The following is a 12,890-nucleotide window of genomic DNA, read 5'->3' on the forward strand; positions in this document are numbered from 1 at the left end:
CTCCCCACGCCCCTCCTGGAGACGCCCCGCCCCCACACCCCTCCCCACGCCCCTCCCGGAGACGCCCCGCCCCCACACCCCTCCCCCCGCCCCTCCTGGAGACGCTCCGCCCCCTCTCCCAGAGACGCCCCGCCCCCCTCTCAAACGCAACCTCCGTTGGCCACCAACACACTGTGTATGTGTGACTCTGTGTCCTTAAAAGGACATTGTTTTATAATATAAAAATATTTTTAAAATAGGCGACGTTTCGCACATTGACCCTTAGTGATAGGATATATATACAGATGGAATTGATAAGCCTTGAAGGACTGCTTAACACGATGGGGCCTAATAAGAATTGCAATTCTAAAAATAATTCATGATTACAGTTCCACGCTTTCCAATCGGCATATTAAATACATAATCGTAGCTACTGAGTAACACATTACCCCTTAAATAATCAGTCATAATTTACGACAATATAATACTTATTTACATTAAAAGTAAAATTATACTGTGATCAGTTTAACACGTAGGCTTTTGCGACAAATATCCATAATAGAAATGTCGTGAGAATTGTATTTTATTATGTTTTATTTTTATTATTGTATTATTTCCCTTCTACGTGACTTTTACCGAAAGAACCAAGAAGATGAATCCCTGCAGTCACGAAAGCTTTAAATCGAAACATAATAGAGGTGTTTGTGTTAGATCGCGTAAAATGAATGTGTCGTTAAACCCACCACCACCCGACACAGCCAATTAGTAAGGTGTGTCTCGTTAACATGGCAATTCGTTACTAGTACAGCAACACTGGTGTGTTGGAGAGTAAACCCACAACATTTGCAATTGTTTTGTTCACGTGACAAACATGCGTCGGGTGGTGGCGGATTTAACGACACGTTTATATTTTTCTGGTATAAATGGTATAAATGTCCACATGATAAACTCCTTTGTTGAGCTATCATTTATGGCCAGGTCAATTTTGACCAATGGGTTAATGCTTCAGTGGGCTTTGCCTGGTAGGATGGAGATGGTTGAGTTGTATGTGTATGAGTTTGGGTGATTTGTTTGTTTTTCTACATCTGCAGAACGTGAAGAACCAGTTGCATCTACATCTGCAGAACACGAAGAACCAGTGGCATCTACATCTACAGGAGAATATATAACTTTTAAAGCCATTCCCCGTGCTTAGTATACATGCCGTACAACACGTTTGGAATCGACAGGATTAAAGTTGGACTTGCGAAAATATCGACATACGAATAGACCTCTGGAACCTAACTCGTTCGTAAGTAGAGGAGTGTCTGTACACACCGATTCTGAACCCGCCCCCTTACAGTAAACCACGCCCCTCCGCCTTCTAACTCCGCCCTCTTCTGGTTTAAGCCCCCACCCCGCGCGCACTCTACGCCAGCCAATCGCAATTCGCCTCGGCGCGGTTAACCAATCAGAGGCGTGCCCCTCGAGATCGCGTGCCGCCTCCCCCCCCCCGAATGTGCCGGCAGTCGAGGCATTCGCGGCAAGCGGATTCGTAGAGGTTACTGCAGGACTTTGTCAAACTCTAACCAAGGTGTGAAAATAGTAATTAAAAAATTGTAATCGTTGCAGACGAGTGGCAACGCCTGTCGCGAAACGACGTTGTACGAAACACGGCGAGGCAACGCGACCTGGTGTATTTATTTTATTCGTGTCACGCGCGGATCTGTGTGTGTGCGAATGCGTTGGCAGGGGAAACGCGCGCCGCGTTCGCGTAAGGGCACAAGGCGGGGCCTAGCACGAGAGGCTTCGTCTAGACGCGAAGAGGCCGGAGAAAGCAACGCTGAAAAGATAAACAATAGGGTTTAACAATAGGATACAACAGTAGGGTTCGACAATAGGAGCAGAGGTTGAGGCGCACCCACAGAGAGAGGGTGAGCTGAGGTCGACCCAGTAGCGGCAGGAGGAGCAGCGATATCAGAACGCAAGAGGCGAAGGAGCAGCAGCAAAGAGGGGGAGAGAGGCAGAGGAAGCAGCAGCAGCAACGGCAAGAGGATGTCCGACTCGGAGGATCTGAGCTCTGAGAATGATTCTGACTACGTGCCCTCGGGTGAGACTCACACTGGTGGTGGTGGTGGTGGGCTTGGTAGAGCTGTGTAGAGGGGTTTGGGATAGCAATGGGTTATGGATATCAGCGAGGTAAGGCAATGTACAGGATGGTGGGGAGGTTGTGGGGAGTACAGGCTCGGGCTAGAGAAGGTCATGGTAATAGCTAGCAGGGATTACAATTGAATCTAACGGGAGTTCGAGTGAGCGGTGTGTGGATGTACATCGCGATCATCATCGGCCACGTTCTTTCCACAGAACGTGGCCTGCCCGATCCCGCATTTCAAGTCGAGATTATGTCTCGAACTTGCGTTTGTTCTGCAATCCACGGGATCCTCTCTGTTCAGCCTCGATGTGACCATGTAGAAGAACGCCGATTCCTGATCGCGATCATTGTACTGGAGAAAAAACTTTTTTTTTTAGCTTTTATATCAACAATATTGAAAAGAATCCGAAATTTCGCTGACGATAACACGCAGCGCCGACTTTATTTACATTCGCCCGGCACGCTCTCTTCCCCATGCTTGTCTGAGCGCGTTTCAGATGGCTGGCTTGTCAGTCGTATTCGTCAAAGCCGTAATATGCGGAGTCGGGTAAAACGCGCTGATTGGACAGCTCCAACGAGCCACCTGGCGATGTTGCTTTTTCATAAAATGTAATTATGCAAAGGCACCCACTGCGCGCTGAATACGGTACACCATCAATAATTGTTGTAGATTCGCACACTGTTGTGTTATCCGGGTTTTCCTTACCCAAATAATTCCCTTTTGATCAGCGAATGTGTTGTGCCGTAGACGACTTATTTCGCCATCCTAAGTTAAGTGAATTATAAAACATTAGTCCTGGTTTTAAGTGGGGTAAATACAATTAGTTTTCCATATGGCGGAATTTCAAAAGGTTATCTCGTATAAGCTACACTTACTTGCACCGAGAGATTTTGTAAATCCATTGTGCGTGGACTGTGCGTGTCGGTGGCCGATTGAGTCTCGCGTCCGTCACCAACTCGCTCTGTCGTCACAGCCGAGGAGTCGAGCGATGACGACGGGGATCAGGCCGGGCATGACGAGGTGGAGGAGGATGGAGACGACGAGGTGTCGGCGGCGGCGGCGGCGATGAAGAAGAAGGCTCCGTCGTTGAAAAAGCGGCGGGCGACATCCGCCAAGGGATTACTGGGAGCCAGGTACGGGGAGCTTCATTTCTCTCTGAATAACTTTTTTTAGCACTAGGTAAAGCCCTAAATGGGACCTTTTACACGCTTTCATTACACGCTTTTATTTAACTCACTCTGTCTGTTGTTGTTGTAGCCTAAAATCTTGTAACTCAATTTTAACACACTTCCCAATGTGGTATCGACTGCAAACTTGGTATACTTATGTCATACTGATGACAATACTATATTCTATCATAAAAAAAACATTATTTTTTATATGTTATGTTTCGGCTTGGGTCTAATTGTCCACGGTAAATTGACGTTGGCTCTAATTGACTATGGTCCCTTACGTTATGGCAAGCTTCGGGCCCACTTCCTGGAGTCGTGGAGTTCTTCCATTACTAGTACGGTACATTTCATTAAAGCGTGTTTTTTAAAAAGTTTAAAAAATATTACTTATTAAGCCCTAAATGGGTCCTTTTTTGCCAGGTTTTACCCTTTCTGGCAATAAAACAGGTGTTGAGATGCCAAAGAGTTAAAGCTATTTTTATTTTTTCATACTTTGATACTGGCAAAAAAGGTCCCATTGTGTAGCTGCTCACCCCTAGCTATAAATGCTCTGATAGTGCATTGTCTTTGTGCTGTTCGCCTTTTGGCGTTCTCTGGTCTGACACTGGTGGTGAGACTAGGCCCTAAAGAAAGCTGTCTCTGGTGTAGGTCAATCAGTTTCACAGACAATGCATATATTATCAGAGCATGTTTATTTGCATGTTTTGCCACAAGTACCGTGTGTGGTTAATGCAGACTTGATGCTTTGCAAAAGGTATGTATTTGGCGTTTGAACATCATAACACCTGTTTTATTTCCAGAAAGGGTAAAACCTATTCTTATTTTCTCATACATTCTTCAGAAGCGACCTGGCTATCACAAATGATAGCTCAACGAAGTGGCTTATGTGGAATTTTAAACGCGTGATGTTAATTCTAAATGTGGAGTGGAAAAACCGGAGGACCCGGAGAAAAATCCCCGAGACATGAAAACTCTAAATATACAGCAGGCGTCAGGCTTGGGATCGAACCCACATCCTCCTGTATACCAGGCGAGATAGTTACCTTCTCGCCATCATGGCGCTTCATATATATAGTCCGGGTCTCTAGTAGACTGGAGAAGGCACTTGGCCACCAGTCCCCACAGCCCAATGCGATGCCATTCAGCTGATTTGGGTCTTCTTCTTCCACGCATTTGTCCCACTCACGTGGTGTCCACTGTCCTTGCCAACCTCCTCCATGCTGCTTTGCCCTGCGCCATCTCTCTTTCCGCTCCTCGGGCCACCGTGTCCGATAGCACCACATCGCCTCACCTCTTCTTCTGCCTTCCACTTGCATTACTTGCACCTTCTGACCCACATCATTTTCCTGTTGTCTCTCCACTGATTTGGGTATTCACATTTATACTGCTGTGTGGACAAAGGCAGCAGGGGGCAACACAAATGTGATGCAAAGTAATGACCCGTTGAGGGCCTTTTTAAACATGAAACATTAAAACACCATGACAGTGGTAAACAAACACAACTAAAATATAATTACGTTCATCATTAACACTGCCTTCTAAAGAGTAATGTGCAATAGCCTCCTGTTTCAGGTAGTGGCAGTCATAAGCTGTGCCCCTAGATTAATCCTTCATGTGTCCCCTTGGCTAGTCAACAGGGATCACCATGGTTATTTGCCAACTTCAAAGTCATGTGCACATAACTGCTGAAAGTAAAACTAAAGATACATCGGGTGCCGCAGTGCAATTAACACATTTGTGTACTTTTCGTTTTGCTAAACGATGTCACCAGGAAGAGAACACGAATTGGAGGCATCAGGCTGTCGGGGGATGAGGCTGAAGAGGAGTCTGGGGGTCAGGGGTCGCCTGGGCAGGAAGACGCAGAGGGCGCCGCGGTCGCCACGGAGACACCGGCCGATTCCGGCAAATCTAAGAGCCGCGCCGACGACCTCTGGGCCAGTTTCCTTAGCGACGTGGGCCAGAAGCCAAAGGCCAAGGAGGGCGGCCAAGTGGAGGTCAACAAGACTCCCAGCCAAGTAAGGGTCACGTGTTCTCAACAGCTGAGATTTTCACAGAAAACACGATCGTACTCTCAACTAAAACTATTAAAACAAAATTTGACCAGGTAAAGGCCTATTGAGCTATATAGCTCATTTTCAGAAGCGACATGGCCACAAATAGTAGCTCAACAAAGTGGCTTATCACGTGGACATTTATAGCAGCCCAATGCTCTTAAACGGCGTTGGGGTCAAACCAGCGACCTCCTGTATACCAGGCGTATAGTTAGCGTCTCGCCACTGTGGAGTGTGCAGGTTGTATGTGAAACTGCATCGATGCAGTTTTATTCTTACTGCGGAGATTTTTTGTGGTTGCGCTGTGTAGCTCTCAAATATGTGTTCTGGTTGTACCGCGTGTTATTTGACACGATGTCCGACGTTTTTCTCCACGTTCTGTGGAGAGCTCAATTCACCTGAAGAAGCATCCAGCACACGAAGCGAAACGTCAGACATCGTGCTAAACAACATTCAGTACAAACAGTAAAGACATCAGAACGATAAGCCCCGCGTTATGTCAACGGTTTGTGTTTTCACAGATAACATTTCATAGTCAATTTATAGATAAGCTTTTAATGTGTTTATACGGTGCGCTGATGCAGTGCGGATCGTTCGTTAAGTGCAGAGAAGAGCAGTGGAGTGGCCGTGTCTCCATGCAGACACCACAACCTGGCACTGCGTGTTGGGTTTTTGGTGTCGCGAGACGGGTTTAGCGATGTCCCCGGTTGTCCGCTCGTCGACTGTCGGCAGAGCTCGACGGCGGTGAAGACGGAGGCGCGGAAGGAGACGGAGAGGCCCAGGGAAGGAGCCAAGGTCTCCATCACCAAGGTGTTTGACTTTGCAGGGGAGGAGGTCAGGTGGGTGGTCGTTGGTCTATTCCAATTGAAACTTCTTGTGTCACAACGCAAATTGCGCTCAGAGTTAGGGTTGTTCATTTCTCGTTTTGCATTATTAAGCATTGCGTGTAACAATAACAATAAAACCTTGGATTGCGAGCATAATTCGTTCTGGAAACGTGTTCGTAATCCAAAGCACTCGTATATCAAAGCGAATTTCCCCATAAGAAATAATGGAAACTGAGATGATTCATTCCACAACCCAAAAATACTGTATTCATATAAAAATGATTCATACAAAATACCTTTTAATATTTTTATTATTTAAATTTTATATAAAGTAATGAAATGTATTAATTACATTTAATCGTGGCTGGTGTGAGGGAGATGAGAGAGGGGAGGAGTGTTATTGTGTAGGACGACTTTCACTTGCAGTACAGTTATTAAAGAACAGTCACTACACTTGGACACAAAATAAAAAAATGCTTTACGCACGCACACGTGGTCACAACACTTTAGTAAACAGTATACACTCGCACGGATGTTGACTATACGAGTGAGGCACGCCGACTGAGACCGAGCATGGGAGACGATTACCCACAATCCCGCAGCGAGAGAGAGAGAGAACCATTGGCTCAGTTGAGATCACGTGACGCTCGGCAGACAAAGCATATACTGTACGTACTACAGTACTCGTATTGCAAGACCTCGCTCGTTTATCAAATTAATATTTATTTAAAAAATTTGCTCGTCTTGCAAAACACTCGCAGACCAAGTTACTCGCAATCCAAGATTTTACTGTAACTGTAAACGATCGATAATAATCGGTATCCGCACACACGCGTCGAAGAATTTGTCTCTCGCGTTTGCACACCGTGGCCACTTGATAGTGAACGTCTTGAGAGATTTAATCGGAGAGACGCGAAGCGTGGATGAGTGTCTGCTGAAGGACGATGGGGTGTCTGTGCGCCGGCGCAGGGTCACGAAGGAGGTGGATGCCGAGTCGAAGGAAGCACGCTCCTATCTCAAGTCTCTGGAGGCGGAAAAGGAGGAGGGGAAGGAGGATGAAAAGGGAGGTTCTGGGTCTGGCACCGCCTCCACTGCTCCCTCACTTGCGTACGTGTGATCCCTAACCCCCCTAACCTCTGTATGTATATATGTATTTATGTTGAACTTCTTTCGCACAGTACGTAGCCAACCGTGCTAATCGGAGGTGCAGGGGAAAGACAAACCAAAGACAAAAAGCTATTCTGAAGAAATGAGTTTTCAGCTCGGTGATTTAAAAGTACATAGCTCCAGTGGCTTCCTAATATCAGAGGGAAGAGCTTTTCAGACGGCCGCAGAAGCGCATCTGAAAGCGCGCGATGCTGGTGACCGTCTGCGAGTGGGCAAGTGGCTTGTTTTTGTTTTTTTACTAACAATCTGAAAATAAAATCCCTGTGCTCTCCCCCCCCCCCCCCCCCTGGCTGTCCGCCGGTCCCCAGAGCGAAGCGGCCGGGCGGCGCGGCCGGCCTCAGCGCCGTGCTCGGCCAGATCGGCGGCAAGAAGACGAAGATGAGCACCCTGGAGAAGTCCAAGATGGACTGGGACCAGTTCAAGGAGGGGGAGGGCATCAGCGACGAGCTCGCCACACACAACCGCGGCAAGGCCGGGTGGGTGCTCGCAATCGCTTGAACCCCCAATACGAGCAACCGCAAAATAGCGCAAGACCGCAATCGCACGCAACCGCAATCGCACGCAACCGCAACCACTCGCAACCCCAGCCACAGTACATGCAGCCGCAACCACACGCAACCACGCCCATACATACGCAACTTACGTGCACCCCACGCACCTCCACGCTCGCTGATCAGCTGTAGGATCCTCTTGCACGTTTAACGTGAAACGGCGTGAGAAGCCTTTGTTACTTGGTGAGGGCCGAATGGGATTTAAAAAAAAAGCCTTTTGGGATGGTTCATTTGGTGACACTGCATCAGTGGTGGTTTGCATGAGCACCAACGCCGGCCCCGGGCAACGGCCGTTCAGCAAATCACGCACATGATGCTGCTCTGCCGAACTACCGTTGCCAAAAACGTCATGCAGTAACGCACGTGAGTACTCGCGCCTTAGCCTTATTCAATGGCGACGCGACAAACAACGAGGGCTCGCTGTCTTTAAACCATCGGCAATGCGGTGTTGCCAGGTCCAAACACATTCTCTCGAGTGTTTTCGATCGATAAGTGGCGTTAGAACGCTTGCAGTTATTGAGGAATATAATTCGCAGGCTGTTAGGATGCCGTAAAGCGGTGTTCTTCGCTCATTTTCAGGGGGGGGCGGGGGCGGCGGCGGCACTTTTGTCGATAGCACACCATCAGTGTGAGGGCTGCCACACATTTTGAAACGATTGTCGGGTTTGCCAGCATGATGGGGGTGTTTTCACATGAGTGGTATTGTCAGGGGCTGCACTAAAGGCCACCAAGAGGCTGCCAGTTGGCCCGTGGGGCCCTTGCAACGAAGAGCACTGCCGTGAAGCCTCACGTGGCTTGGGACCGTTGTGAAATGAAGTCGTGGGCCGTATCCTGCCCACGGGCCACAGGTTCCCTCTCCATGACCGAGAGACCACCCACATGCTCCTGCCTGCGTCGCCTGCCCACTCCACCTGACTCCTATGTATGGACGACACAGCATGCTTCAAATACAGACTGCACACTCCACACAGAGATGGCGTGTATGCTGCCTATAGGTGGGGACTATATGCTTCAGCTACACCCATACCTACAGGCAACCTGCCTGCTTTACCCGCACGCTCCACAAGTACCTACGCATGGGTCACATACTGCACACACTGCACTCCACACGTACTTTACTTATGTATGTATGTCTAACGTCATTCTCACTGTATGTCGCTGACCGTGCTAATCGGAGATGCGAAACTTACACATGGGCTGCATGCTACAAGCACATACACCACCAAACTACACTCCACACACACTGCACACACACTCCACACATACACACACTGCACACACCCCACAATTACACACCACACGTACACGCAATCCAACAGATGGCCTGAACAAGCCACATACCTGCTGACTGTCACCCAGTGTGCTACCACCTGCGAGTCAGTGAGCGAGCAAGCGTGGGAGTCTTTACACTGCCTCGCACATGCGGTGGCGCAGCGCGCATACGCGGTCGCTAGGCAGGAGGGGACTGGGGTGGAGGGAAGGGGGTAAATCCCCGTGGAACTCTCATTATTATTATCATTATAATTTTCAATCGACAAACATTTTTTTTTGCTGAGCAATTGCATTGGCTGGTGTGGTGCTAAACGAGCGGTGTGCGGTGTGGTTGGCGGGAGGAGGGGGGTTTGTTTTGGTGAGCGGGGAACGTGAACTCGAGACGCGCGACGAGGGAGAGTCGCGGAGAAAAAAAAAGGAGGGAGAGAAGAAATACCTCTCCGATTAATCGCCCTTTGTTTGATAATCAGCTGAGCGGGAGCACGTGTTCTCATTAAGCCGTAGCGCGGGCCATAATTGCGAGAGTTCCCAGGCTTGCCCGCCTGGCTCGTGTGTGGGCAGCGCTGGCAAGCGGCTCGCGGTGCCAGAGCCAGGGGGGGCGGGGGGGACAAGTCTCGCGGACGCCCAGCTCATCGAAATGGGCACGGGGCTGCCCTTGGGGACAGGGAGTGCCCCCGTGCGTGTGTGGGTGCGTGCATGTGTGCATTTGTGTTGCTCTGGTGGCCGCACGCTGAGGTCGAGGAAGGGGAGTTGCGTAGTCATGTCCACGGGTCAGGGCCCACTTTTTACCAAGTTTTTATATCATGGGACCTCCTTTGCCTTTACCAAAATATGAGAATAGGATTTTCCATTTTTTTCTGGCAGCAAAACAGGTGTTAAGATGTTAAAACGCCAAACTGAAACCTTTTACAAGGAATCATGTCTGCATTAACCACAATACTTGTGGTCAGAATGCAAACAAAAAACACACCGATAGTATATGCATTGTCTTTGAAACTGATTGGTCCACACCAGAGACAGCTTTCTTTCGAGCCTAGTCTCAAACGGTGTTAGACCAGAGGACGCCTGTTGTCACAAGTTTTTATAACTCGCTAAAAACGCACAACGCTCATTCGGAGAGCACGACCAATGCGGACTTGGGAGCGGATGAGGTGGCTTGTGCGGGATAGCGGTGATGTGGGGAGGCTTTCATCCAGCAGTAGACAGATGATGGTCACGGCGATGACACGAGCTTGTTGTATTGAGTCAGCGGGTGCGACGTGCTGAATCTTTCACTTTTCCTGCCAAGGCAACTTCAGGTGCCCGGCCCCCGATATTTAGAACGGGGTTTTAAAGTTTTGTTTTTGTTGTAACGTCAGCGGTCTCGCCAGGCACGTTTGGCGCTGCTGCTGTGGACGTGCACCATCTGGCCGACGCGTCCCGCGCGCTCGCACCGGTGGGGCGGTGGGGGAGGGGGGGGGAGGGACGGGGGGGCTGATCGTGAAACCGCTCCGTCGGATTCCGAACCTCTCGACAGAAACGCGCTCTTTGTGCTGAACGCGATAAAAACGTGCGGCCCGGCCTTGGCACGGCTGACGACGGTCGGCCGCCTTCAATTTCCCCCAAACGGATCCCAGCTGCTGTTGCGGCAGCAGCAGCAGCGTTGGACAGATTTTCACGGAAGCCTTTTTCGCTTTCGCCGAACGCCACCTCCACGTTGTGGCGGACGTAGATGAAACGTTTGGGGCTGAATTTAAACGGTGCGAGCAGCTGCCCACTTGCGTAGCTTTTCGTGGTATTTAGCAGGCGTTGATCGGCACAATGCCCGACGTTCCCCGCCCCCCCTTTTTCCCCACGTGCTGGGAGCTTCTTCTGGGACTGAGTTCAGCTCTTGAAGAAGCTGAACATCCTCGTGGATTAGACCATCGGCACGTGCAAACGCTTGTCCTGGGTATGGCGTTACATTGTATCAGCCGGTGGCTGTAAAAAAATCCCCCAGGACGGAGTGCGGTGATGCGAGGTGAAGAGGTCGGGAGTGGCGATGGAAGGAGCTGAAGCCAGGGAACCCCAACCTTCCCCACCCCCCCTCCCACGAGAAGATGTGGAATCGGATGTAAATTGGGATGTTTCACTGTGTTACTGGACATCTGTGAACAAATGGAATTATAGCTCATCGGATTCCTCCAGTGTAAATAAAGATTCAGATTTTTTATGTTAGAGAATGGCCCACAGAAGCGGATATCACAGAACCTCTTCCGAGATCCATTTTAAGCGACCTCTTATCCCTACACTAGGGGGCAGAACTCTCCTATGAACCCTTTTGTTGTATGTCAATCAAACCAAAATCTTGTTTTGTTTAAGTTCTCACAGCTGGATTTTTTCTTAAATTAAGCGACGAAACAAATTTTTTAAAAATGCTTTGTTTAATCAGTTATAGGTGACCAGGATGAAACCATCAACTCACGGACACTTGACGGCCCGCTTTTCTCACAGCAGGCCGAAATCCAGATTTGAACCCTGACCTTTGACAGTGCCGACTCGGCGCTCCGTCCCCCAATCCGCACCGTCGTCGTCCTCCTCTCCTGCGCTGCTGCCGTCGTAATCGAGACGGAACGTCCCCCCCCCCCTGCCCCCCCCCCCACACCGTGTCTTCCCCCCCCCCCACGCGCAGGTACATCGAGCGTCAGGCCTTCTTGGACCGAGTTGACCACCGCACGTTCGAGATCGAGAAGAGCATCCGCCTGACCAAGAGCAAGCGGTAGCGGGCAGCCGCCTCCTGTCATCGGCGGCTCGGCGGGGCGGGGCGGCGGCACCGCCATCGCCGCCGCCGCCACCACCGGCAACGCGGACCCCTCGCTCGGACGCGCGGTGCCACGACACAAGCCTGGAAACAGCTGCTGGACGCATTTAGAGGCTTGAGCGTGCGGGCCGCTGCGCCGCTGGTGGTGGTGGTGTGGGGGGAGGGTGGGGGGGTTGAGATGGCAGCTTTTGTTTCAGGCCGTGCGCTCATTGCCGTAGCTTTACGCTGAGTGGGCCATGACCCCCTGGGGTGTGTGGTGGGAGGGGAGGTGGGGTGGGGAACGTTGCAGGCCTCCAGCCAACGCCCACCCACCCGCTCAGCTCCCAGTGTTTGCAGTTTCGCCGGCAAGGATGTTCGCCCGTTTAAGTTCGGACATCTGCGTTCTTAATGTTGGGTTTCAGAAAGTAAAAAAATAAAAACCCCAGCGCAAGGGCGTTTTGAGTAAAGCGGTCCCGGCGTCGTGCAGCGGCCCCGCTATTTGGAAGCAGCAGCAGCAGCAGCACCAGGCTGCGACAGCGGCGAGTAAACAGACGCACGACGCTCCTGCCGGACCCCCTTTAAAATCGCGGGAACGTGTTTGGTGTTTGGAGTAAATTGGCGCATTTTTCTGGTCACTGTTTACGCGACCGCGGCCTCCCTGGGGCTCCCCCCGCCACGGACGGCCACCGCTGCGCACGTTCGTCGCGACATTTTTCCGTAATTCTTTTAATCGCTCGTTTTGGACGAATGGAGAGCGGTGGCGGCGTTCGCCGTTTAACCGAGCGTGGGCCGCGGCGGAAACGATCGCCGACGCTGGCCCGGGGGGGGGGAAGGTATGCCGCCCCCTGCCTGCCCCCCCTCCCCCCCGGGGTTAAAGGTCGCATCTCTGCGCTCTCGGAGGGCAGCTGTGGTGCTGCTGCATGGCGGGGGTGGTGGTGGTGGCACGCTGGGGCTGGCGTCTGGTTGATGACAGAGCCTTGG

At 50.7% G+C, this 12,890-nt stretch overlaps 1 protein-coding gene across 2 annotated transcripts; it reads left to right on the plus strand.

The window, feature by feature from the left end:
* The first annotated feature begins 1,482 nt into the window (after window positions 1-1,482).
* Window positions 1,483-12,082, plus strand: CFDP1 (craniofacial development protein 1). 2 transcript variants are annotated; one of them, XR_013587439.1, is made up of 7 exons: window positions 1,483-2,068; window positions 3,085-3,244; window positions 5,055-5,298; window positions 6,030-6,144; window positions 7,131-7,268; window positions 7,637-7,804; window positions 11,802-11,904. XR_013587439.1 is itself a non-coding variant. In XM_078606801.1 (7 exons), exons 1-7 carry the CDS (start codon window positions 2,014-2,016, stop codon window positions 11,890-11,892), a joined length of 963 nt encoding a protein of 320 aa, XP_078462927.1. In that variant the 5' UTR covers window positions 1,483-2,013; the 3' UTR covers window positions 11,893-12,082. The 2 variants fall into 2 exon arrangements, 1 of the variants encoding a protein (XP_078462927.1); XM_078606801.1 differs by having other exon boundaries at window positions 6,067-6,173; window positions 11,802-12,082.
* Window positions 12,083-12,890: the final 808 nt, after the last annotated feature.

Source organism: Lampetra planeri, chromosome 26 (genome assembly GCF_965212315.1).
Source record: "Lampetra planeri chromosome 26, kcLamPlan1.2.h2, whole genome shotgun sequence".
In the NCBI taxonomy this organism is placed as follows: domain Eukaryota; kingdom Metazoa; phylum Chordata; class Hyperoartia; order Petromyzontiformes; family Petromyzontidae; genus Lampetra; species Lampetra planeri.

Bases quoted from the DNA above. Each gene is read 5' to 3' on its own strand.
- CFDP1 (XM_078606801.1), top strand. From the start codon at position 2,014: ATGTCCGACTCGGAGGATCTGAGCTCTGAGAATGATTCTGACTACGTG. The intron at 2,069-3,084 runs GTGAGACTCACA...CTGTCGTCACAG, and splicing joins TTCTGACTACGTGCCCTCGG to CCGAGGAGTCGAGCGATGAC. The intron at 3,245-5,054 runs GTACGGGGAGCT...CGATGTCACCAG, and splicing joins AAGGGATTACTGGGAGCCAG to GAAGAGAACACGAATTGGAG.